General features: G+C 37.6%; 1 protein-coding gene across 2 annotated transcripts in view; it reads left to right on the top strand.

Annotated features, from left to right (window-relative positions):
* Positions 1-24,834, top strand: part of LOC133526203 (uncharacterized) — a 327,454-nt gene that overhangs the window by 260,044 nt on the left and 42,576 nt on the right. For both annotated transcript variants that reach the window (XM_061862715.1, XM_061862716.1), the window contains 2 exons: positions 1,132-1,340; positions 2,717-2,883. In XM_061862715.1, coding sequence (XP_061718699.1) covers positions 1,132-1,340; positions 2,717-2,883 — 376 coding nt within the window. The remainder of the gene's footprint in view (positions 1-1,131; positions 1,341-2,716; positions 2,884-24,834) is intronic.

Raw genomic sequence — 24,834 nt, 5'->3', positions numbered from 1 at the left:
ATTAACAATAAATGTTCTGAATTACTTAACAAGATAAAAGCTCGAACCTTGAATTGTATTTTTGTACCATGTCGGTGGCCAACAAGTATATAGGGAGCGTGCATGAACTATAGGAGGCAGCACAGGAGCCGTCAGATTTTTGGCGCGAGGCGTAAATGTGATGTTTATTGTTCCAATGTAGCCCACGAGATGGCAGAACCTACCATGCACAACAAAACACGTGACGTGTAAATGTACATGTTTACGGTTCCGATTCAGGCCACAAGATGGCAGACCCTCCGACGCGCACGGTCCCTATATACAGTCCACCTGATGGTAAGCACCTATGGACATTGCCGATCCTTTAAAAACCTGCATACTCCTTTTGAAGATCGACATACTGAAGTACAGTCGCCATCAGATACATCGAAGCGGCCAAGGTGCTCAAAAGTATCTGAACACGCCTCTATTGTTAAGGCGTTAGAGTAAGTGTTCAGATATTTGTGAGCACCTTAGCCACTCCGATATATCTGATGGCGACTGTACCTCGAGAAAACTTCAGCAGGGAGCTCATTCCACAGCCGGAGCGTCCGCGGAAGGAAATTCCTCTTAAAACCAGACAGTGCCCGACCATTTGGGTTATTCTAGGCCTCTGGGGTGTGAATATAATAATGGATAGTATGAATAATAATTGTCATAAGATGCACTACAACAATAAACAATTGTAAAAGCTATATAATACTTTTTTGGACCCGGGTACGTCCTTAAACTACGCCCAAAAGAGAGGTTTGGGAATTGTGAATGTCATCTTGCTTTGTGAGGTAGGGCACAGCACAGTGGATGTCATTCCAGATCTAGAGCTGAGCCCAACTGGGGAAGTACCTCCACCTTACAGAAAACCGCAGCCAAATAACACTAGACCCTACTCATAGCGTTGTGTTCCTGCCGGTGAGTAAGGTTGCCAGAGCTCAACGGGGGGGGTATGCTAAGGTCGGCAACGCGCATGTAACTCCTCTGGAGTTGCAGGCGTACATAGGCTACGGAGACTGCTTACCATCAGGCGGGCCGTATGCTTGTTTGCCACCGACGTGTATAAAACAAAAGAAAAGCTAGTATTAAAGAATGAACTTAACAAAACCTCGTTCTTTCCAGATTGCGTGCACCTCCAGCTCTATAAGGACCTGAAGGAGCGCCAGAAGAACGGGCAGACCAAGGCCTCCCTGTCCCTGCAGCAGTACCTCGGCTTCGAGGCTGGCTTCACGCTGGACAAGGAGTCCAACACCCTGGCCATCCTGTGCGAAGATGTAGTTCCTGTGCTTGCGTTTGATACAAGGGAGATCCTCATACAGTGGAGAGTGAAGGTACGTCGAACACACTGAACAATTAAAAATGTGCTGACTAGGTATCCAACATGCTTGACATTCCGTTGGATGCAGTTCCAATCCTGGCTTTTAATATATTGGATATGGTCATATACATTGGACAGTCAAGATGAGATACTGAAATTAACACGATGTGTTAAAAATCACGCTAACAAACCCAAAGATCGAAGAGGTTCTCAAACCAGGGTGGCCTAGCGCGATAACCGAAATTCGCAAATTGCGGGGATCTTCTCTTTTACTGTCACTAAGATGTGATTATGATTAGAGTGACAGTGATGCCCGCAATTGACGAACATTGATTTTCGTGGTTATAGCCCGGAGATGAAGTAAGACGATAGGTATCAATGAATACCGCCAAGTCAAGAGGCAAAGACTATCCCAGCTCTTTACTTTCTTTATTGCTGCACATCTTTGAGTAACACCAGTTCTATATTTCGTTGTAATTTCTAAGAATATAACCGTTATTTTTAGGGTTCCGTAGCCAAATGGCATAAAACGGAACCCTTATAGTTTCGCCATGTCCGTCTGTCTGTCTGTTTGTCTGTCTGTCTGTCTGTCTGTCCGAGGCTTTGCTCCGTGGTCGTTAGTGCTAGAAAGCTGAAATTTGGCATGGATATATAAATCAATAAAGCCGACAAAGTCGTACAATGAAATCTAAAAAAATTTTTTTTTTTAGGGTACCTCCCCTACACGTAAAGTGGGGGTGAATTTTTTTTTTCGCTTCAACCCTAAAGTGTGGGGTATCGTTGGAAAGGTCTTTCAAAACTAATAGGGGTTTTCAAGAAACATTTTTTGATAAAGTGAATATATTCGGAGATAATCGCTCCGAAAGAAAAAAAAAATGTGTCCCCCCCCCCTCTAACTTTTGAACCATAGGTCCAAAAAATATGAAAAAAATCGTGGAAGTAGAGCTTAAGAAAGACATTAAATGAAAACTATAGCGGACATGATCAGTTTAGCTGTTTTTGAGTTATCGCAAAAAGTTTTCCCTTCATAGTAAAAAGACTTACTTTGATTAGGTACTGATTATGCAAATTTGCCTATTTGTTTAACTCGGGTGAAAGGTACCATTTACTACACTTAAAGCTCCAGTTTAGCTTATTGTGACGGAAGAGTAACTACGGAACCCTACACTGAGCGTGGCCCGACATGCTCTTGGCCGGTTATTATGTCTAGACTAGACTTCATATTGTCAGGCGGCATTGGAGATGGTATTGATATCTTGTCTAACTAGATATCAAAACCATCTCTTATACCAAACGTCTTTTATTATTGGTAAACTCAAAACGAGCAGGAAAGTATTACAAAAACTTACAAAGTACTCCTTATATTTTAATTATAAACTTTGTTCCCAGGTCCAACACAACCTCGGCAGCAGCAAGGAATTCGCGGCTGTCATCATCCAGGCCCCCAACTCCTTAAAACCCGGTCCAGCCCGGCTGCACGCCTGCGGCCCCAGGCTTGCTCTGTGTGCCAACCGACCCCCTGAAGTCCTGGCGTTGTGGGACGTTAAACTGTTAAGGTAGGTTCTAGAATCTTTTAAGAGGAATTTATACGATCCTGTTAAGCAACCTCGGCAGCAGTTCGAAACCTGTTTTTAAAATACCGTTAAATACTGGTTTATTTCGGTTTTCTTCCGCACTTTTATAAGAACGCGAACGTTTTAAGAACTTTATTGTAACCTAAAACAGTTTATTCGACGAGCGACACAACGGCCGGCCGGTTCCTATTGTTCTAAACCGGTTAATTTGACAAGAACTGTTCTCATAAAAACCGGTTATAAAATAAGGGTTTTTCAAACGAAACCGAAATTAAATTAAAAAGTTTTAGCGCCAAGTATATGATATCGGTTTGGAAATAACCGGTTTCCGATCCTTGGCAGCAGCACAGATTTCGCAGCTGGCATCCAAGCCCCAACTCCGGACAGCCCGGTCTGGCGGCTGCATGCCTGTGGGCCCAGCCTGCCGCTCTGTGCCAACCGGCCCCGACCTCCATTTCTTGCGTTGTGGAGCGTCCAATTGCTGGCCTAACCAAGGTGACAATTTCTGTTGTTACAACAACGAAACGATTTGTCTCTCTATCACCTCCATATTAGTGCGACAGTGACAGTTGCATTTCGATCGCTACGGAGCGTAAGCGATTTGCATGCAGCCTGTTTAGTAAACGCCCCTATGATGGGATTGCATAAAAAGCATTGGTCTGCGAAAACATTCAAATTATGCTATCTTCTTTCTCGCAGCCGCGTAATTGCTATCTTAAGATAATTTAGGTATTTTATCTTAGGTTTCAAGAGTCCATTTTGCCACGGTTATCATCTAACTGCCTTTCTAAAAGGACGCCATTATATAAAAAGATAACCAGAAACAACTCTAAATAAAACAAAGATCTTGGTATAGTACGAGTATGAATTTCCAAAAGCCATTGTTTATCGGCTGGCTTTTAAAAAGCGGCTATATCGTAGTGGTTTTAAGGTTCAAATCTATACATGTAACATGTTTTGGTAATGTAGGACGATCGACCACCTCAGTAGACGAGCGCTCATATTATTACATAGATTTGAACCTTAACACTTTTATGATACAGTTGCTTTTTATAGGACATTGTTGCTTAGCCACGTAGCTGACCGCTCGCATAAAAGAAACAATGGCTTTCGTTTAACAGATTAGGGTCTGAGGCCTAAAAATAATTTGAGAAAATCCATACTACATATATCCAGGTAACGATGTAAACTACGTCACACTATAGAAAGCCAGACATAGAGCGCAACAGCTATAAGCACGAAAATGGAAGTTCGTAAATTGCGGGTATCTTTCTCTTTTACTCCAACAAAGGTGTAATTAGAGTGACAGAGAAAGATGCCCACAATTTGCGAACTACGGTGTTCGTGGTAGGTTCTCTGACGTCAACGGCTTTATTACATCATAATCGAACTTTTTTCTATGGGGGCTTACCGCGAAAACCGAAATTCGCAAATTGCGAGGATCTTTCTCCTTTACTCTCACTAAAACGTAATTAGAGTGACAGAGAAAAATGCCCGCAATTGACCAACTTCGATTTTCGCGGTTATAGCCCTGTTTGTTTGAAATGTATCTTTTTAATTAAGTTTCCTATATAGCAGTACCATTAAAAAAAATATCTAAAACAGAATCATAATATAGAACAAAGTATAGAACGCAATAGACGTCAACTGCCTTATTACGTTTTATTAATCGTCTTTATCGGAACTGTATTTGTTTTGCTTGAAATCTTTTCGATAAATTAAGTTTCCTACTCATACAGGATGATTTCGGGGTCGTGGAGCAAGAGAGCAAGACAACATAATTCAAAGATAAGCCTAATAATGTTGCTAAGTATTTATTATCACCAATAATGATGATTATTTTTCAGATGACAATTACAAAAAAACATTTTTGCGCACAATTTGGTCACCTTACTCAATGTGAGGTCTTGTCACTTTCCATATGCCAAAACTCATAGTATGATTACTTAGTATAGGAATAATTATACTTGAAAAATTTTAACTACTTAATTATCTTTTAATCAAATACTACCATATCATAATGTGGATCATTTACAGAGTGAGAAAAAGTGGTTCTGGATCACGACCCAGAAATCAGCCTGTATACCAGCGTTGACTAAAAAAAACCTCTAAAATCCCATCCATCCGTAACACAAAGCCAGATCATAGACAATCGCGCTTTTTACTCGCGTGCAATTTTACGCTGCGCACACGAACAAATGTTCGTTCTGAAACTTCTGAATGCGAACGTTTTTTGGCGGGAAGAGGATGTATCGGGGCAAATGAAGCGAATATCTCGATAGGCCGAACAAATTGGAGCTTTTTGTTTTTTTATACCACGCAGGTGGCAAACATGCATAGGGCCCGGCTGATGGTAGGCGGTCACCGTAACCTGTGAACGCCGGAAACTTTAAAAACCCTCTTTTTTTCGAAGAATCCGATACTACAGTAAGTCCAATGTTTTCATTGACATGGAGATCATTCCGCAGTCGGAGCGTCCGCGGGAGTAAATTCCTCTTTAACCGCACAGTGCACTACAATATAAGTTATTTTGAATGAGTAAATTAATTTTAATAATGTTTATTAGAAAACTGTATTCTTAAAAAAAACGATATATATTTTTTTATACTATTCAAAATATTAACAATCATTCATTTTCAAATAGCAATCATTCATTCATTTGTATATTTTTGCGGTTTTTCTTATAAAACTGTCGCGGATTAATTGCATATTCATGATGGTAAAAGTGGTGACAAACCACCATAATGACTGCACTTGAGAACTGAAGGGCTACCGCGAACCACGTTCGACGTGCTGTCTCCTTGTCACACTTACGTGCTAATTTACAAGTGCGACAAAGAGGCAACACGCTGAACGTGGTTCGCGGTATGCCCTCTGAGAGGCAAGACATACTTTTCTTTTGAAATTTAAAATGCCTTATTCAAAGTTCAAAACTTACCTTGAAATAGCTTTATATGACGTTCATACGCGCATTATAAAATTTATAATACGCCAACTCGGAAAATAAACTATCTTTATCTTATTTCTAAGTCTTCACGAATGATTAAAACTAACTTATTTTTCTCAAGTTGCAATCATCCCGCGGTTTGTTTGTATCAAAGGCAATCAGGGAAAAGCCCTTAAATAAATCAAACAGAGTTGCCAGTAAATTAGTTTGCCCACTTTCTGTGTGCCTTTACTTAATCTACTTGATACAGTTGTGTTAAAAAGAAAAATAACTCTTAGCGATTGGTGTTTGCGTTTAGTTCGTGCTTGATGAATTGTTTTGTTTACTTTTACTATTTACCATAAAATACTAAAGAATTTTAGTATTTTATGGTTTATTTTTTTATCATAGTTTTTTTTTGTGTAATTTGACATTTAGAGACAGTATACATCTCTAATAAAGTATTTATTATTTCATAGATTCGATATTTGTAATTGTTTTTTTTTTTAAATTTATTGTTTGTAAAAATGGACATGTAAAAGTGCCCCTGTGGCCTATTTGCTGAATAAATGTTTGATATTTGATATTTGATATTTTTACTGATCAACTGATAACTGGCTCTTATTTCAATATTAAGTGGTTTGCAATACTACTGTATGTTATTTTTGTTTCTTTCCTCAGGACATTTTTTTGTATCTGTTATTTCTTATTTACCTGTTTCACTTTGTGTTTAAAAATACTTTAACTTCTGTCTGAAGCAAAACATGTCAATAGATCATTGGTAATTTTATGTTTAATTTTACGATTTAAGTCATGTATTTTTAGTACCTACTCTGCCTACTCATACGATGTCTATTATGGAGAGAAAAAATAAATTAAAAGACATGTTTTGATGTTTTCGTTGCCTATAGTACTCATAGTACAAGCTTTGCTTAGTTTGGGGCCAGTTTGATCTGTGTAAGATTTTCTTCAAATATTTATTTATTTTTATTTTTCGATCGTGCCAACTTAAGCATTTTAAAGTTTTTTTTTACCATGTGATTTTTTATAGCATTTTCCCTTGATTAAAACGTGTAAGAATTCAATATAAAAACTAAAATTTTACGTAATTACACCTTCCTGGATCAGTCGTAGAAGTTTAAGCATAGGGAACTTTTTTGACATATTCCCTTTTACCCAATAACTCGACAACAAAACTAGTTAGAAATTCTTCACAAGTTTCACAACCTACGAAACTACAGAAAGCAAAAGGTATAACCCTAACCGAATAAGCAAAAACAATAGACACACGCTTTCCGCAAACAACTGATGAAATTACGGTCCCGAGAACGAATGGAACAAAGAACGAATGAAGGAACGAATGGAATCGAACAAAGAAACTAACGTGACCAGTAACTCAACCTCGTATTTGTCATGCTGCAAAAATGGAAAAAGGACGCTTTGTGGTGACAAATAAAGTTGAATTTTCTATGTATGTTAAAAGGTAATAAAGATTTCAAGCGACAATTGTCGTTGGAAGTTTAAAATTCGAACACTAAAGGAGTAATTAGAGCTTCGAGTAACTTAATGGTCAGTGGCTATTTGTTTTGTGTGTCGAACAAAATAGCTACGCCACGAACTTTTTACCTTCTCTTCTCACTTAAATTTTAGCTAATAATGCATTAAGTATAGTTTTCTTCTTCTTCTAAGGTTTTTTCTCAGCATCTGGGGTCAGCTCTCCTTGTCTGTCTTTTCCATTTTTCTCTATCCCACACACTACAATAATGCATTATAGTGTTCCCCTTTATTTCATATTATATACTTATAAGTAGGTACCTTTATCTAACAAAGCGCAAAAAAGCAAAGTAATATTAAATTGCTTGCTTTAATTAGCATGGATTTCCGCAAAGTAACGCCTGATTCTATTAATTACCTTTATCTACAGTTGAACAGTTGATAGCAAATATATATTTTGGTAAGTATGCGAATTTCAAATGTGCTGAAGGCATGATTTTTGGCATTAAGAGGGAAGAATAGCTTTTCGATCCTAGCGAACTGTAGTTTTTCTATGAAATTCAATTTCGGGAAAAAACGTTTTTCACTAACTGAATCTTAATAAATCACTTTGATTTTAATGTCGATCACTTCAGCATAATATATTCTAGGTTTATAGGTTACGCTGTTAAAAAAAATGTTTAAAATTTTGAAAAAAAGGAATACCTATAAAACTAGTTTTCATTGTGTCAATAACATAATAAAAATCATGGAGAACGGAAGATATTTAAAAGTAGAAAAACTATATATTTCCCTCTTTGCACCCACCCCCATCGACGTATCTGCTCTAAAATACACAATATATATAACTGCACATACTTTGTGTAAGTTATTTTCTTTGGCATAATAAAGCTCATTGAGCATTTTATTATTAATTTATCCAACAAATAAACAAAAACAAAGGCCCTTATAATTCATTACAATCATTACCATTTTCCTCGAATAAAGGCAGAAAACATAAACGGCGTAACGCGTAAACTGAAGACGCCGCCCCGTAACCAGCTTTCCATACAAACGTAGCCCTCATTTTTTAGGGTTCCGTAACCAAAGGGTCAAACGGGACCCTATTACTGAGACTCCGCTGTCCGTCCGTCCGTCCGTCTGTCACCAGGCTGTATCTCATGAACTGTGATAGTTAGCCAGTTGAAATTTCTACAGATTATATATTTCTGTTGCCGCTATAACAACAAATACTAAAAACAGAATAAAATAAATATTTCCTTCCAAACTGGAGGTTCTCATCCAATCACCGAAGTTAAGCAACGTCGGGCGGGGTCAGTACTTGGATGGGTGACCGTTTTTATAGATAATGGACAGAAACCTTCCTACAGTGCGAGTTCGACTCGCACTTGGCCGATTTTATTTTAATACCACGTCGGTGGCAAAAATCGAAAAAAGGCAAGCGAAAGGGCATAGCTATGGTTAATTTACATTGAATTGCATAAAAATAAGTTTTCTATAATGTAAATATCCAGGGAGGAAAATGGGGACCGCTTTTGTATGGAGAAGCGGTCTTCTTAAGAGTTCCCAGTAATCGTGTTAATTCAAACGTCAGAGTTAAAGTGGGTCAAACTGGCAGTAACGATGCGGAATAAAATAAATGGTTTCAGCAGTTGGCTGGTAGAAATGCTGGAATCATTTTTTTTTTGTTGTTAAAATGATGTAGTTGGAAAATGTACTACTAATATTACCAAGTCTATAAGAAATAATAAAACCGGCCAAGCGCGAGGCGGGTTCGCGGACGAAGGGCTCCTTACCATTACATAAAATAAATAAATAAATTACGCAAAAAACGGCAAAAAATCACGTTTGTTGTATGGGAGCCCCTTTCAATATACTTATATTTTATTCTGTTTTTAGTATTTTGTTGTTATAGCGGCAACAGAAATACATCATCTGTGAAAATTTCAAGTGTCTATCACGGTTCATGAGATACAGCCTGGTGACAGACAGACGGACAGTGGAGTCTTAGTAATAGGGTTCCGTTTTTACCCTTTTACACAAAATTAAATTACACGGTAGTTTTTCCTAATGATATTTTTCACTCTTGCATTCTATCAATACCCAATTAACATACCGTGCCGTTCTTGAGAACGTTCTCAATTTACTAAGAGGAATATTCTCGACGGAGAATATTTCCCATACAAAATGGAGAACACAGAGGAGGCCACCGAGGCGGCCCGCGCGTTTACCTCCCGAGCGCGCCGCCTCGGCCGAGGCATCTACATTGGCCGTTTTGTGCGCGAGGAAATTGCCTCGCACGTATGCTCGCTCTGTGTGGACCCGCCTAATGTCATGCTGCGTTCAATACATATATCATGAACTAGATCATAACAAAATTTGCTTAAATATGCAGCCGACACCATTAAAAGGTCTATAATGGCCATAAAGGAACGTTTAGAAATTCTACGTGCATTTACATACGCGTAATCTGCCCGATTTTAACAATATCGTATCTTAATTCAAAGTTTGTATAATCAACCTTAATGATTATGTAATAAAGTTGAAACTTGATAAAAGTTATGATAGCTGTGAAGGGTACGTTCGTAATGCAATGATGCCGCACGCAGGTTTATTGCTAGTCGTAAATGTATTTTGAAACGTGTACTTGTGTTTGGTTATTATTTGACGCTTGCATCATTAACACGGGTGTAATTATCACAAATGTGTTTAATAACTGCTATTAAAATTCTAGACACAAATGCTAAAATATAGCACATATTAAAAATTCCTTTGACCAAAGAACTCATTCATAAAGACTAAGTATAAATATATTAATAAAAAGGCTCTTCCACAGCAAAAGTATGTAGACGGATAACTTACTAACTTATGCGTTTCTATTCGAAATAGTAAAGTTCGTACTATAAAAGACCCATCATCCAATACCTTCGCGCAAACCAGACACGTTTAAGAACCCAAATTTAAAAATAATCGAAGCAACTCCCGCATTTCAATGTACACCTTAACAGTTTGAAAATATAGTTGAATATAAAATAAACTAGCTTATAGAACGAAAATTCCAGTTTAGGAATTTTCAGTGGAAAATGGACTTAGAAATTTTAAGTACAAAGTGCAAAATAGTTTGAAGGTACGAGCATGTAGTAGCTGGCAGTACAGAAAACTTCCTGTAGAATTTTTAAAGAAGGAATGTCTCCATTTGGGTTTGAAGTTTTAAATTCAGACTAAGAATACCAACATTACTGTGGTACGCGTTCTGAATTTTTGCTTTAGTATGCGTACCGGAAATTTTTGAAAATATAGGAATTTTTGTTGCACATTTATAAGCTTTTAATTTAAGAGATATTTTCGGAATTGTTAAACCGGAAAGTACTAATCTTGTACTTTATTAGATTTTGTATTTCTATTCGCAAAAAATGGTGGCTGTAGGGAACACATCAAAATACATTTACAGCAAGAATTGAGCCCGTTTTATAGAGGCCTATTTACATTTATTTATTCCGTTCTATTTAACTTTCATTCGGCTGAATTCTTTTTCGGGAGACTATGTTTTAATTTAACTTTTTATTTATACTAGTTAGTGCGTCACGCTTTTCTCATACAACACAACACAAGAGCAGACTCAACTGACTCACGTCGTTCTTTCACCAAAATGGCGTTTAGTTTTAAGAATATGAAATTTTATGAATGTTGGTCTGTGTGGGCCTTTGCTGCCGGAGAATAAATGATACCTATTTTTTTTTTATTATTCTCCCACTATTCCATAATTTGGTAAACAGTGGTGATAGCAAGAGCAAATATTTACTATTTTTTTCAAATATTCAGAGTTAAAGCATATTTAAAATTTAACTTAAAAAGTAACTTCTATTTCAGAAAGAAGCCCGCGAAAACGGCGCCTATAAAACACGTGACGTCACTTTATATGCTCATAAATCCATATAAAAGCCGTGGTCGGTGGCAAATTGTCGACAAAAGTAGCGACAAATCATGTCAGTTATTGTTTACAGAAATGGGGGCTCGCGTTGATGACAGAGCATTTGTTACTATTGAACAAAAGGCTACGGTAAACGACAGTCTGGTTTTTATAAAGATCCGTTACCATGTTATCTTTTGATATAACGAATCTTTTGGTATCCTCGTAGACCCAGGTCCAGGGCCGGATTTAGGGGAGGGCAACCGGGGCTACAGCCCCTGGGCCTCCACAAAAGGGGGGCCCCCACAATAGAGACTTCGGAAAATTTACCATTTTATTTGGAAAATAATATGGGGCCAGGGGGCCTCCACTACTTTATTGCCCGAGGCCTCCAGACCTTTAAATCCGGCATTGCCCAGGGCACTTAAATTGGAGCATTCCATGAAATAGTCCACTGTTGTCTCGTACAAGCGTAAATTTTCCGAAGATTTGCAGGTACAAGAGTTTCCTTTTGCTAGCTAATGCTCAAAAATATGTGCCGAAAAATAATCGCCTGCTTTAAACGCCGAAAAACAAGTCGTAACACAAGAAATAAAATGTCCGTACCGGACAGCCCGTGGAATGCTCTTCAAAGTTCAAAGTTTTTTATTGTATATATATATAAGAATCAGGTTACATTGCAGCTCGAATGTACAATTATACATTCCGTTACACTGAGACTACCTTTTCAGGTGTACATACATTAGCAACATATATATTTACATATTTATGTAAAGAATAAAAATATTTATGAGTAACTTAAATAATCATTAACACAATATTTCTATAAGCCACATTTTTGTGTTTGACTTGAACAGTTTGAGATCCGTATCTTTAAAACGATCAAGTAACTTGTTATAAATAGTGATACACATAATATAGGCATTTTTTTGCAGAGAGTGACCAGTTTACATATGGCTTAGGCAATCTGTATCTGTATTTAGGTCTATTTACGCCGGAATCCAATAAGTTATTATCCGTGAACGTCAAACACACTGATGTCAGCGTACATTGAAAATAATATTCATTTGTATGAAAAAGTTAAAATCTACAGATTTCATCATTTTTTAAAGTTGTCAATCTAAAGTAATATCGTTTTAGGAGTACAATTGGTTTAATTATATGTTCGTGTTACAGGATACACCCGGTATTTATTTAACACGCTCTATAGTGCTCCACAACTAAGACTACGTACAACACTTTTACGTCTATCTACATTATATTTGGAAAAATACATAAGGACTAAAAATAAACTATCAATAAACTTAACTATAAATATATATATTTAAAATAAATCTACCAAGAAACCAAAAGACCAAAGAAGCCCAACTTATAAGTATTAAATGCCTCCACAGTAGTGGGAATGTATGTTATCACTATATAACGCGACAAACAGTCGCGTCTGCTGTTTGTCACGCCGTATCTGTCGCTTTTCTAACGATAAACGTATTCTGACACTTCCTTTGATAAGACCCACCGCGGACATTTTGAATTCAGAGCGAGATTTTCTTTTTGATACATTAAAATCATTCAAAATAAATCCATATCTAATTGTCTATAGTTAAGGAACTTGTGACAAATTTCCATATTTATATATGTCTGTGGTGGAACCGCTGTTGGCCTAGCGGTAAGAGCCTGCGACTTGAGAGGTCGCGGGTTGAAAGTTGAAACCCCGGCTCGTACATGAGTTTGACGGAAGTTAGATTTAGCAGTCGCTTTTCGGTGAAGGAAAACATCGTGACGGGACAACGCGAGGAAGAAGAAAAAGATGTGTATTTGGTTGACTGATTAATATATAAATAACTAAATAATTCAGAAAACCAAAGTTAAAAAGTACCTACTTTTGCAATGGTCTTGCAGGCTTGTATATCTAAATATACACTTATAAATTACTTCGAATTCAGTGTCATGTGTTGTCTATCTGGTTATTAAATACAACTCCTGTAATCTTATATTTTAGGGTTAAATGCATAAAATGTGTACAAATAAATTAATAATCATGGGTCCTTGATTATAACCCTTACAAAATCTTGCTTCTGACATTCGAATCCTTCTGAATTTCAAAGGAAACATTAATTTAAATTTCAATATTTCCATTCTTAATAGGCACTTCGGAAACAACAGTCGCCAAAAGTATTTAATCTGCCAAAATCAACAGTCCTCGATGCCAGTTAAAAACGCCTTTGCCAAGGGTTAAAAGGAAAACATCGCCGACCGAATAAAAGACCTACAGGTTCACCAACTTAACTTTGCTGTTCCATCAAGCAAAAATACACCTTAACGCCGTAGAGTTAGATATAGACACGCAGCACATATAAGTTGGTGACTTTCTAAACTCAGCAAAGTACTGCGAAGGGGCGTTTTTCTCCAGTTATCTTTATTTCTTTAAGAGCTATTCCGAGTGGTTTAGGCTCGAAATACGCCTTGATCTTTGTATTAAGGAGTTTATGGAGGTTTTCTCGGTACAGACGGAGTGGAGATTTTAAATTCGGATATAATAAAAAGGGTTCGAAACAGTTTGTTTTTATTGCAAACATTTGTTTAAGTTTAGAACCTTCTTATTTTTTAGGAAAAATGTATTTCTCTTTATTACACTCACGGGTAGTATATAAAATATTCTAATAAACATCCCGCTCAATAATAAGCGATTGCAGTAGCCTAAAGACGCTTGCTTGATAGCGCACATAGCGTTAACCACCATATTTAGAAACAAACTCACATTAGTATAAGAATAAAAGCAGGAAACAATGGTAAAAAGTGTATAAATCTCTCAAAAACTCAAAAAGATCACGAGTTTTCCATAAGTTATATTTATCGCCTGTTAATTGTAATCAAGTTTGGATAACTCGACGTTCACTCCACAGTTTATCCCCAAAGGAAAACTTCAATTACTGAAAGCCACTCCTAATAACATTGTCAGAGCCATATAAAAAGCCAACAAAGCAAAAATCATCGGCAAATAATAACCTGTCCACGTTAATAGCTAACGTAAGAAATTAATAACTTATACTACACAAAAACGAAAAGTCTTATGATCGAATTAAATTCATACCAATTGCAACCCTATTTATAACTACATTAAGCACAAAAACGCTAAACCAACAAATTTTCTCGTATCTACGAAAAAAATCCGAATTAAAATATGTACAAACTTACAAAGACAGTTGACCGCGGCGTCACCATCAACTGTGTGACAGAACTTCATAGGTATTTTATTAGTTCCAATTTTTTTCCACACGCAAAGATAAGATTGTATTATTCCGGTCACCTGAAACGATAGTTCGAAAAAGCTTAAGCGTGGTCTGAATTTACTGTAGATATGACCTTTCGTTATTGATAGATATGAAGTTCTTGTCATCGCTTTGCCAACTCATCGCATGGAACAAGCCAGGATTCGTTCCGTGCATGACTGTGGCGCCGCCCTAGTGGGTGTGGGACATATTGCTTACTTGACAGTTGATAGCTGCCAAATAGTGTAGATGTGGTCCCACGAATGTTCATATTTTCACCACGTCATGCGATGGTTTCGCTTGTATTTCGCCCACCACCAACTTCGCACAGCCGATAAATGTGAACTAGATACCCACGAGGTTACTTTTTGAAAAAGCATAATGGATATCCGTGTAAAACTATAGAGCTAGTAGATTAATATTGGCAATTTGAATTTCGCACCATTCTTCTCTGACAAATCAGTCTGCCAGTGAAAACGTTATTGTGACTTATTATTGTTAATTCTTCAACCCTTATATAAATACGCTGTAAAAATGTCATTAGCGCGATGTAGAAATCGCTCTGATCGGCACAGCGACATCTAGAGTGTTATTTGGTAAACTTTTCACGTATCTCATGATCAAAACGTAAAACTGGTTTCATTGCGGCGAATTATTTGTGATTTTGGGAATATATAAGCACTGATATGGGAAAAGGCGGGAAATAAATTGGTTTAGCGCCGATAATCGGTTGTATTGAGGGGTAATGAGTGTACGAATGGCGTTAAGGGATGATTTTCGGATGGGTTCAAGTGGTATTGAGCAGATTTCTGTGGGAGGATTAAAATATTTTCAAATCTTATCGCTAGGGCCAAAAAGAGCTACTAAAAAAACGTATACGCCTTAACATAACCGTAAGTAATTTTTATCATATAGTAGTTTAATTATGTACTTTTTAAGCTTTTATTTTTGATTTTTGAAATTTGACCCACTTCCCGGTTTCCGATGAAGCTGGCGATTTGCATACATATGTAAATCGGGTGTCAATGCAATATTATGGTACAATAGAGCTGATCTGATGATGGAGACAGGAGCTGGCCATAGGAAGTCTGTAATGACACAACGCAACCTAATTGTGTTTAGGTCTGTATTACTCTGTATGGATTTTCTTAATGAATATTGGTTACCAGTTGAAAGAAAAGTATAGGATAAAGGCTTGTATAAAAAATGTTTTTTTAGGAAATACTTATTTTAGTTTAGAACATAATTAGATGTGTATCAAAATCCTAAAATTGGTACTTACCTAATAAAAGTTTTTTTTGTATTACAATCTTTCTCTGAAAAGAATTTTATAAGCCGTCCAGCGGGATAAGTAAGAAAAGTGCTAAAGTCGATAAAAAAAGTTAATATAATGCCCAGCAGAGATTTAAAAAACTTTGCCAAATTGGCACCTACTCCAGTCATAGGAGCCAAGCTCTTAATTTTTTTTAGTTTTGAACTTTTTACACCAACGAAGAAGTAGGTAGTTAGTACCGTCTACTTTCTTGGTAATAATATTACATTAATCTATTCCCACCAGTTTGCTTGGGTGTTTAGCCAACGTGCCAATTGTTTACGCTCCGAAGCCTGCAGCTGTCGTACATCTAAAGACCTCGTTTGCAAAATTTCACTTACGCCCCTCGTTGCACAATGTACCTACTGTTATTTCTCTAAAACCAAATAAACGTAACTATAATATAAATATATATACTACTATAATATATATATAAATATATTGGCATTGCTATAGTGGCTGCAAAGGGACACCACTCAGCATATGCTTTGGTAATAAATACCACAGCGCTATGTGGCTACCACCATTTCGGTACTGACATAAACACTATCGAGAACGTAACTTACTTTCTATGCATCTCGCTCGTACTCCCATATAAGTGCGAGCGAGATGTATAGAAAGTAAATTCTCGATAGCGTATATGTCAGTTTTGACGCTGTCAGTGACTCATGGTACGGGTACTGGTCTTCTGCGGAGCCCCGGGCCATTAGCTAACAAGCGCCAATAAACGAGTACAATATATAGCGGTGCCGGTGCGCTAATTTCATTATTAAACGGCACGCGTGCTCCCTACAACTCTCTGTGGATTATACTAGTGACGAGAATATTCCCGGGAAAATCCCGTTACCGGTTCATAGGAATATGTGCGACTTAAGTTATCTGTACGGCGAGGTAACATATTTCGAAAGTTTAAATCGACTCCCTGTGTCTCGAATCGATTACACTAGTGATAGATATATTCCCGGGAAAATCCCGTTCCCGGCTCATAGCGGTGCCCGGTGCGCGAGCGTGCTCCTTACAACTCTTTGTGGATTACACCTAGTGATGGGAATAATACACCCAAGGCTTCCCACGCAATTTTTAGATATTGAATCAAAACTCTTATGGTTGGTTTTTGTCTCTGAAAATGAGACGGCGTGTACATTTTTTGTGTGAGATAAATTATGGATTTTAATTGCTAGCTTTTTTTTAGCTTGCCCTGATAGTATATTAGGCAGTGTGGGTCAAATCATGCAAGCAAAATTTGACACACTTCCCGATTTCCGATTGAGCTGAAATATTGCATACAGTATATGTAAATCGTATGATAGTACAATATTATGTTAACATGCCGCTGATCTAATGATGGTAACAGAAGGTGTCCATTGGTATTCTGTGATAAAATAACGCAATCTTAATTATGTCACAACACAATTAAGGTTTCGTTGGTTGTTAGCCCCAAGGTTGTTAGAATTATCTTGATGATTATTAACAAGTAGAAAAAATACAGTCGGCGATAAAATCTTGTACCAAAACTGAAATTTTTGCCAAAACCTTATTTTACTCGAACACGAGGCGTAATTTTCTCTTCTTCGATTTTTCCCAAAAATATTCCCAGAGGAAATTTCCCGTGGCAACCACTAATTACACCTCGCAAACACACAGTACTCAAGCCATGGAAGTTAGCGGGAATCGGGGATTTCAGTCTCATGTCCCCCAAAAGGTACCACGACACAAGCTGAGCGGATACCCTTTTAGTTTATGTTTAAATTAAGCGTTTTTAAATAAAGTTTTCTTCTCCTTCTTATCGTTTTGTTAGGAGCGTTTCCCGAGTGAAGTACGACTGTCGGACTTTGACTATCATTTCTGACTTTTGTATTGCTTGAATGTGTTGAAACTGGCCATCAGGTACATACTTTTTATATATAACTGCTGTATTTTCAAATGTATATTTGACAGACTTCAATAAATAGTTCTAGAGGAATATTTGTTTAAATAGGTTATGGTTAAATATTTACAAATATACCTTTTATAGTGAGCTTTTTTCTTCTATTTTACGGATGAGTTTTATCTTTTGAGATTTTGTGTTCCGTATAAAATATGAGTGGTCAAAAACTAGATCGCTTTAATATTGAAAAGCTACGCGGTCAAGACAACTGGTTAGAATGGAAGTTCGACATAAACCTGCAACTAACTATGCACAAACTGCAAGGTATAGTAAAAGGCGTCGAGTCTGTTCCTGTTCCGCCAAGTAGTGATGCGCCGGCTGACGAAACCGAAAGTTATCAAAAGAAGCTTATCAAATATGAAGAACGTGATTCACTATTGCAATGCATCATAGGATGTAGCGTGTCCGCCGAACCGAAACGGCATATTCTCACTGCCAAGTCTGGTAAGGAAATGTGGGATAAACTTCACTCGGTCTACGAGCAGAAGAATGAGAGAAGACTCGATTTGTTGTACTGCCAGTTGTTTACCTATACTAAAGATGAAGCTGATGATATTGCTATGCACGTCTCTAAGCTACATACATTATGGCAACAACTCAACGACGAATTAAAGGAAGAAGGAGCACTCCCTCAATCATTACTTATGAACAGGATATTGAATACCTTACCTTCAACATACCTCGAGTTCAAAAATGCCTGGGAGTCAGTGCCTAAAGAGAATAGAAATATCTCTACTCTTATGGAACGTCTGCGCCTTCACGAGCAACGCCTTGGAGATCTCGGTACTAATTCTTCCACTTCTATGTCTGATGAAGCTCTCATATCAAGTAAACCTAACGTTAAATGTACACACTGCAACAAAATCGGACATAAGCGATCGGCGTGTTTCTTGCTCAAGAAATCTAAGAAGCGAAACAACACAAAGAAACTTGCGAGTAACGAGTCCACTCAGGCTGATGCAGATGCGTTTCTGTCTCGTCTTAGCGATCCCAATTCAAACTGGATCGTTGACTCTGGTGCGTCTCATCATGTCACGTCTAGCGCAAATTGGTTCAGAAGCTACACACCTTTCGATAACCCAAAAGCCCTGCGCCTTGGAGATGATCGGGCTATGTATGCTTATGGCCAAGGAATTGTTGACGTAGAAATGTCTGTACATGGCAAATGGAATCGTGCTCACCTAAATAACGTGTGGTATGTACCGCAAGCAGGTCAAAACCTTTTCTCAGCTGGTTCAGCCTTAGACCACGGTTACATTGAGGTAGCCGACAAGGACAAGCGCATCTTTAAAGACAAGAGCGGCAAAGTTAAAGCTGTCAGCATCAGAGATGGTAATCTGTATAAACTTCTAATGAGAGTAAGAACTGCAAACGCATGTGTGGTCAAAGAAGGGATTAACTTACAAATTTGGCACGAAAGATTTTGTCATCAAAATAAAAGACATGTAAAGGAAGTCCTTACACGCAACGGTATAAAATTTTCACCAGAGAAAGATGACTGTGATGGCTGTGTATACGGAAAAATGACTAGATTGTCATTCGGTACAAGGCAACATCGTGGCAATAAACCAGGCGATCAAATTAACGCTGACGTCTGTGGACCTATGTCAGAATTATCACTTGGTGGAAAAAGATACTTCGTTGTATTTAAAGATGATTTCACAAAATTTAGAAGAGTATACTTCCTAAAACAAAAATCCGAAGTAGCCAGCGTACTACCCAAATTTATTGCTGAAATTAAAACGGCCGGTCATGTTGTTAAAGAATTACTCACAGATGGTGGAAAAGAATTCAACAATGTCGAAGTACACCGTATCACCGAAGCAATTGGCCTACATCACCGCATGAGTATGCCTTACACAGCAGAACAAAATGGCGGTGCAGAGAGAGAAAATAGGATTCTTGTTGAGGCAGCAAGAAGCATGCTATACAATAAAGACCTTCCGAAAAAATTGTGGGCTGAAGCCATTAATACTGCGAGTTACGTAATTAACAGGACTGGACCAACACAGATTAAAGGGAAGACACCTTATGAGCTCTGGTATAACAAGACACCTTGTATTGACCATCTACGTATTTTCGGCACAGAATGTTTTGTACATATCCCTAAGCAGAAACGTAAGAAGCTCGATAAGAAGGCTATAAAAGGATATTTGGTGGGATATTGCGGAGACAAAGACGGCTATCGTATCTGGATACCTGAAAAGAATGACGTTATCATCTCAAGAGATGTACTGTTTAGATCAGAAACAGTTTCTTCCGACTTTTGCAAGCTTCCATGTGTTATAGGCGAGCATGAAGATCCAGAAACAGCTGAGATTTTTGAAACAGAAAACGACTCTCGTAATGAGGCTATTCCGGATGAGGCTCTACTACCCGATATACCCGAAACTAGCGAAGTTGAAACTCCTCCTAACTCTAATGAAGATCCAGTAAATCGCTACAATCTAAGAGATAGACGATTACTTCAAAGTTCCCGATCTAATTGCTGTATATGTCTTTCAGAAGATGAACCTCAGACTTACAAGCAAGCAATGGATTCAAAGAACCATAAAGAATGGCGTAATGCCATGGAAGAGGAAATGAATTCTCTTAAACAAAACAATACGTGGACTCTTGTTGATTTACCTCAAAATAGAGAGGCCCTCAGCAACAAATGGGTCTACAAAATCAAAAAGAATGTTGATGGTTCTATTGAACGTTTTAAAGCTCGACTAGTCATCAGAGGATTCAGCCAAGAGCACGGGATCGATTATCACGAAACTTTTAGCCCTGTTGTTCGCTGGGATACGATTCGGACTATGCTTAGCGAAGCAGTTCTTAGAAAAATGCACATTACCCAATTCGATGTCAAGACTGCCTTTCTGTACGGCGACATCGACGAGGTTATATATATGGAGCAACCTGTGGGATTTGACGACGGATCAGGCCGCGTCTGCAAGCTTCTCAAAAGCCTATACGGCTTGAAACAAGCACCACGGTGCTGGAACAAGAAGTTTTGTTCGTTCCTGTTTAAATATAAGCTTCAGCAAAGTGACTCTGATCCGTGCTTGTTTATAAGCCAAGATCGGCAACTCATCGTCATGATCTACGTGGATGATGGATTAGTCCTATCTCCAAACAAAACATGTATTGAAGAGTTCCTGAGTGCCCTGACGGCAGAATTTCAAGTTCGAACTTCTGAAGTTGGCTGCTATCTTGGGCTAGAAATAAATCGCCTAAATGACGGCTCAATATTTATCAACCAAGAAGCCTACATAAAAACTATTTTAAAACATTATGACATGTGTGATGCAAACTCTGTTGTTATTCCGATAGACAAAAGTCAGATGACAGAAAATTTGAAACTCGACAGTGACACGAGTGTCAATAATTTTCATTACAGAGAATTGGTTGGAAAATTATTATATTTATCGGTTGTGAGTAGACCGGATATTTCCTTTGCTGTAAATGTATTATCGAAACATCTTGAAAAACCCGATACGTGCCACTATGCGATCGCTAAACGAGTCTTGAGATACTTGAAGGGAACCCAATGCCTTGGTATATTATACAAGTATTCGTCAGCGGAAGGAAATTCTTTCGTAGCATATAGCGATGCGGACTACGCCGGAGACAAGGCTACGAGAAGGTCGACTTCTGGCTATGTATGTCTGGCCGCAGGGGGAGCAGTGTCGTGGTCTTCAAAAATGCAAAGATGTGTGAGCCTTTCAACGACCGAGGCAGAATTTGTTGCAGCCAGCTTAGCAGCCCAGACGGTAATTTGGCTAAATCGTCTCTATAAAGAAGTGCGAGGATTCACCGTTATACCTACATTGTTTGTGGACAACCAAAGTGCAATCAAGCTAGTCAAAAACCCTGTGTTCCATTTCAAGACTAAGCATATAGACACACGGTATAAGTTCGTGCAAGAAATGTACCACGAAAAGATGGTAGATGTCCTCTACGTGCCATCCAAGGAGCAAGTAGCGGATACGTTGACAAAAGCTTTGCCCAAGGAAAGCTTCCTCAGAGCACGCACCTTGTTGGGCATGATAAGTAAGCCTGCCCTGATGTAGGGGGAGTGTTGAAACTGGCCATCAGGTACATACTTTTTATATATAACTGCTGTATTTTCAAATGTATATTTGACAGACTTCAATAAATAGTTCTAGAGGAATATTTGTTTTAATAGAATGCAATGGATTCCATATAGATATATGACCCTAAAAACAAACCAGATCGATTGATACCGTTAGTAAAAAAAATCATCTCTAAAAAGTATGTCATTTCATTTCTCGAAAAAGTTATCAGTGGTGCTTTCAAATAAAGTTGAAGGTGTTATTAGGACGTTAAGGACAACACTAATCTACATAAGGCATCCATTTTACAAACCTAAGTATTTATTAATTTCGCTCCCTAGTGGTTGTCTGGAAGATATCGCTTTTTAGCGATAAGACCACCTGTTGTTTGCCTCTACTTGAGTTGCTGTGCTCATTGTAGTTATTGTTTTCTGTATTGAGGTGTGCAATAAGTTATTTACAATTCAAGTGCAGAAAATAGGAATCCTTGAGGCATTTCCTGTATGTATCTCCTATGTATATTGATATTGTAAATAAAGTTTTATGTAAAAAAATATTATGAAATAAATAAATCTTATCTAATATATTATTATGCACCAATCGACAGCAATCTAGGCCAGTTTTTTTGCATAGGTTTTTATATTTAGTAAGTTTTATTATTTATATTGACCTCTTGTCTGTGTATAATATGGATTTTCACCGATTCGCCGTACAAATTGTTCGCGACTACGGACACACTACGGTCCACATTGTATTTCGTCCAAAGTGCCCGAATCCACCAACATTCAATTCAGTAAACACTTAATAGTATCAACCTACCTGTACTTACATCTAATGGTAATGAAAATTTGGATATCAAAAAATATTAAGAATCTTTGTACATTTGAAGATAATATGTCGTTAGCTAGTTTGCCGTGGGAACAACGACATCTAGCGAACAATTAGGGCAGGGATATACGTTATACGCACCAGTTTGTGGCCAGTACAGCGACATCTAGCACAGAATCTTATTAATAAACAAACATTAATCTTAACTAACACTTTAACACCCACTTTAACAGTCAGTTAATTTAACAAACAACCCCAAGTGACTATTACACTGCCTTAACACAGCTTTAATTTCCTACAAATAACATCCTTAGGTTCTATTACGGTTGTATAATAGGGATTTAAATGGTGGAGAATGACCATTATGTTAAGCTTTAAATTAGATTTATGTCATGTTTTAGATGGATTTTTGTGGCGCTTTATATTTTGATTATTTGTAACCGACTTTGGATTAAAAAATACAGGCTAAACGACGCGTTAATGAGCCTTAAAAATATGACGGAAAAGTTAGCAACTTACGTACTCCTTACGTAGACCTTATCACGATATAATAAGGTTTACGTCAGGTCACTTGTCTGTGTCAACCGTCGATCAGTGACTGCCGCGGCCCGTGCACGCAGTTGGCCCTAAAGTTTGAGGTTTTGAGACAACTTTGTGGTTCCATTTCTCAAAAATAATGTACTAGTTGATATTAAAAGAAAAACACGTATTTTTTTACGCACTTGCTTATGTTTCAATTTGGTTAGTGATAACAAGGTCTCGATATATAACCGCTGGCTGTCCCACCGCGCGCCGTGGCCGTAGCCCGGGGCCGCGCAAACAAACCGTAATGAGCGATGGAAATTATGAAACCTCGACAATGTTCCACCTTTGGTATGTAATTGGCCTTATGTTTGAAGTTCTGGAGTTGATCACGTTGGTTAAGATGTCTAAACTATTGATATTAGAACAGTTTTCTTACAAATGTATTCAAAATTGGCTATTAAAATATGTACAACGATAGAGAATAGCTTAAGTACTGTAGTAGTACTGTATGTGAAATTAAGTTTAAATAAATATCAAGGACAAATTTTAAAAGTGCCTTGTACTACTTAATAATAATTTATGTAAAATATTATAGGTTCTGCTCTCCAGAAGTTATAAACTGTGTAATTCATACTATTATATATTTTACATAGAGATAAACAATACATTTTTGGCAAATTTTTAATTTTGGAATCGCTGACTGTACTTTTCTTACCACAGGCAATTATTAGGTACTCATCGAGACAATTATAAAAACCCCAAACAAAATTACGTTGCGTTGTTTCATCACAGAGTTCCTATGGCTACCTCCTGTCTTCATCGTCAGATCAACTCGATGGTATCATAATATTGCATTGTCACCCGACTTACATATGTATGCAAATTTTCAGCTCAATCGGAAACCGGGAAGTGGGTCAAATTTAGCTTCCAAGATTTGATCCACACTAGCTAACAAACGAACATACATACTTTCAAGTTAAATAAAAGCTTGTAAAAAGAGCGATACATTACATCTAATACATTTGTAAAAACTTCTTAATCTGCAGGGGCAGCATGGTTCCATTTTTATCACCTGTCACTATGCCCGTCACTTTCGCACTTACATACTTGTTAGAACGTGACAGACATGGTGACAAATGATAAAGAGCATCTTACAGGATATTTCCTAATATAACTTTTTCAAATTACCCTTCGGTGTAACGTTTTAATAACGCTTATACAACCAACTTAACAAATAAAGAACTCCAACTCCAGGGACTGAAACAAATTAATTGATTTTGTCGTGCGAAAGCCCGCAAAAGATTTAGAGTCGCCAACCTATGAGTTTACGAGTGCTCGATTTATTTGCTGCCCCTTTTCTCCCATCGACTCCTAAATAACTTATATAACCTAGTTATACAGGATGAAAAATCAAAATGGATTAGAACTGTAGTCTCTTGCGAACATCATAGGGATTATGACCACTTTTATTTTTTATTTTTATGGAGGATAGGCAGGCGTTTGACCACGATCACACCTGATGGTAAGTGATGGTGAGTGGTTACAGTGTATTCATCCTTATTCCTTACATTCTCCTGGTATTTCCTAGAGACCTCACGACACAGGCTTGACCTAGTGTGAGGGCTATTGCTAACCAAATTGTAATATTTGTTTGTGAAACCTACTCATGTTTTATCATATA

Source organism: Cydia pomonella, chromosome 16 (assembly GCF_033807575.1).
Source record: "Cydia pomonella isolate Wapato2018A chromosome 16, ilCydPomo1, whole genome shotgun sequence".
In the NCBI taxonomy this organism is placed as follows: domain Eukaryota; kingdom Metazoa; phylum Arthropoda; class Insecta; order Lepidoptera; family Tortricidae; genus Cydia; species Cydia pomonella.
This window is presented reverse-complemented; position numbering and strand designations above follow the sequence as displayed.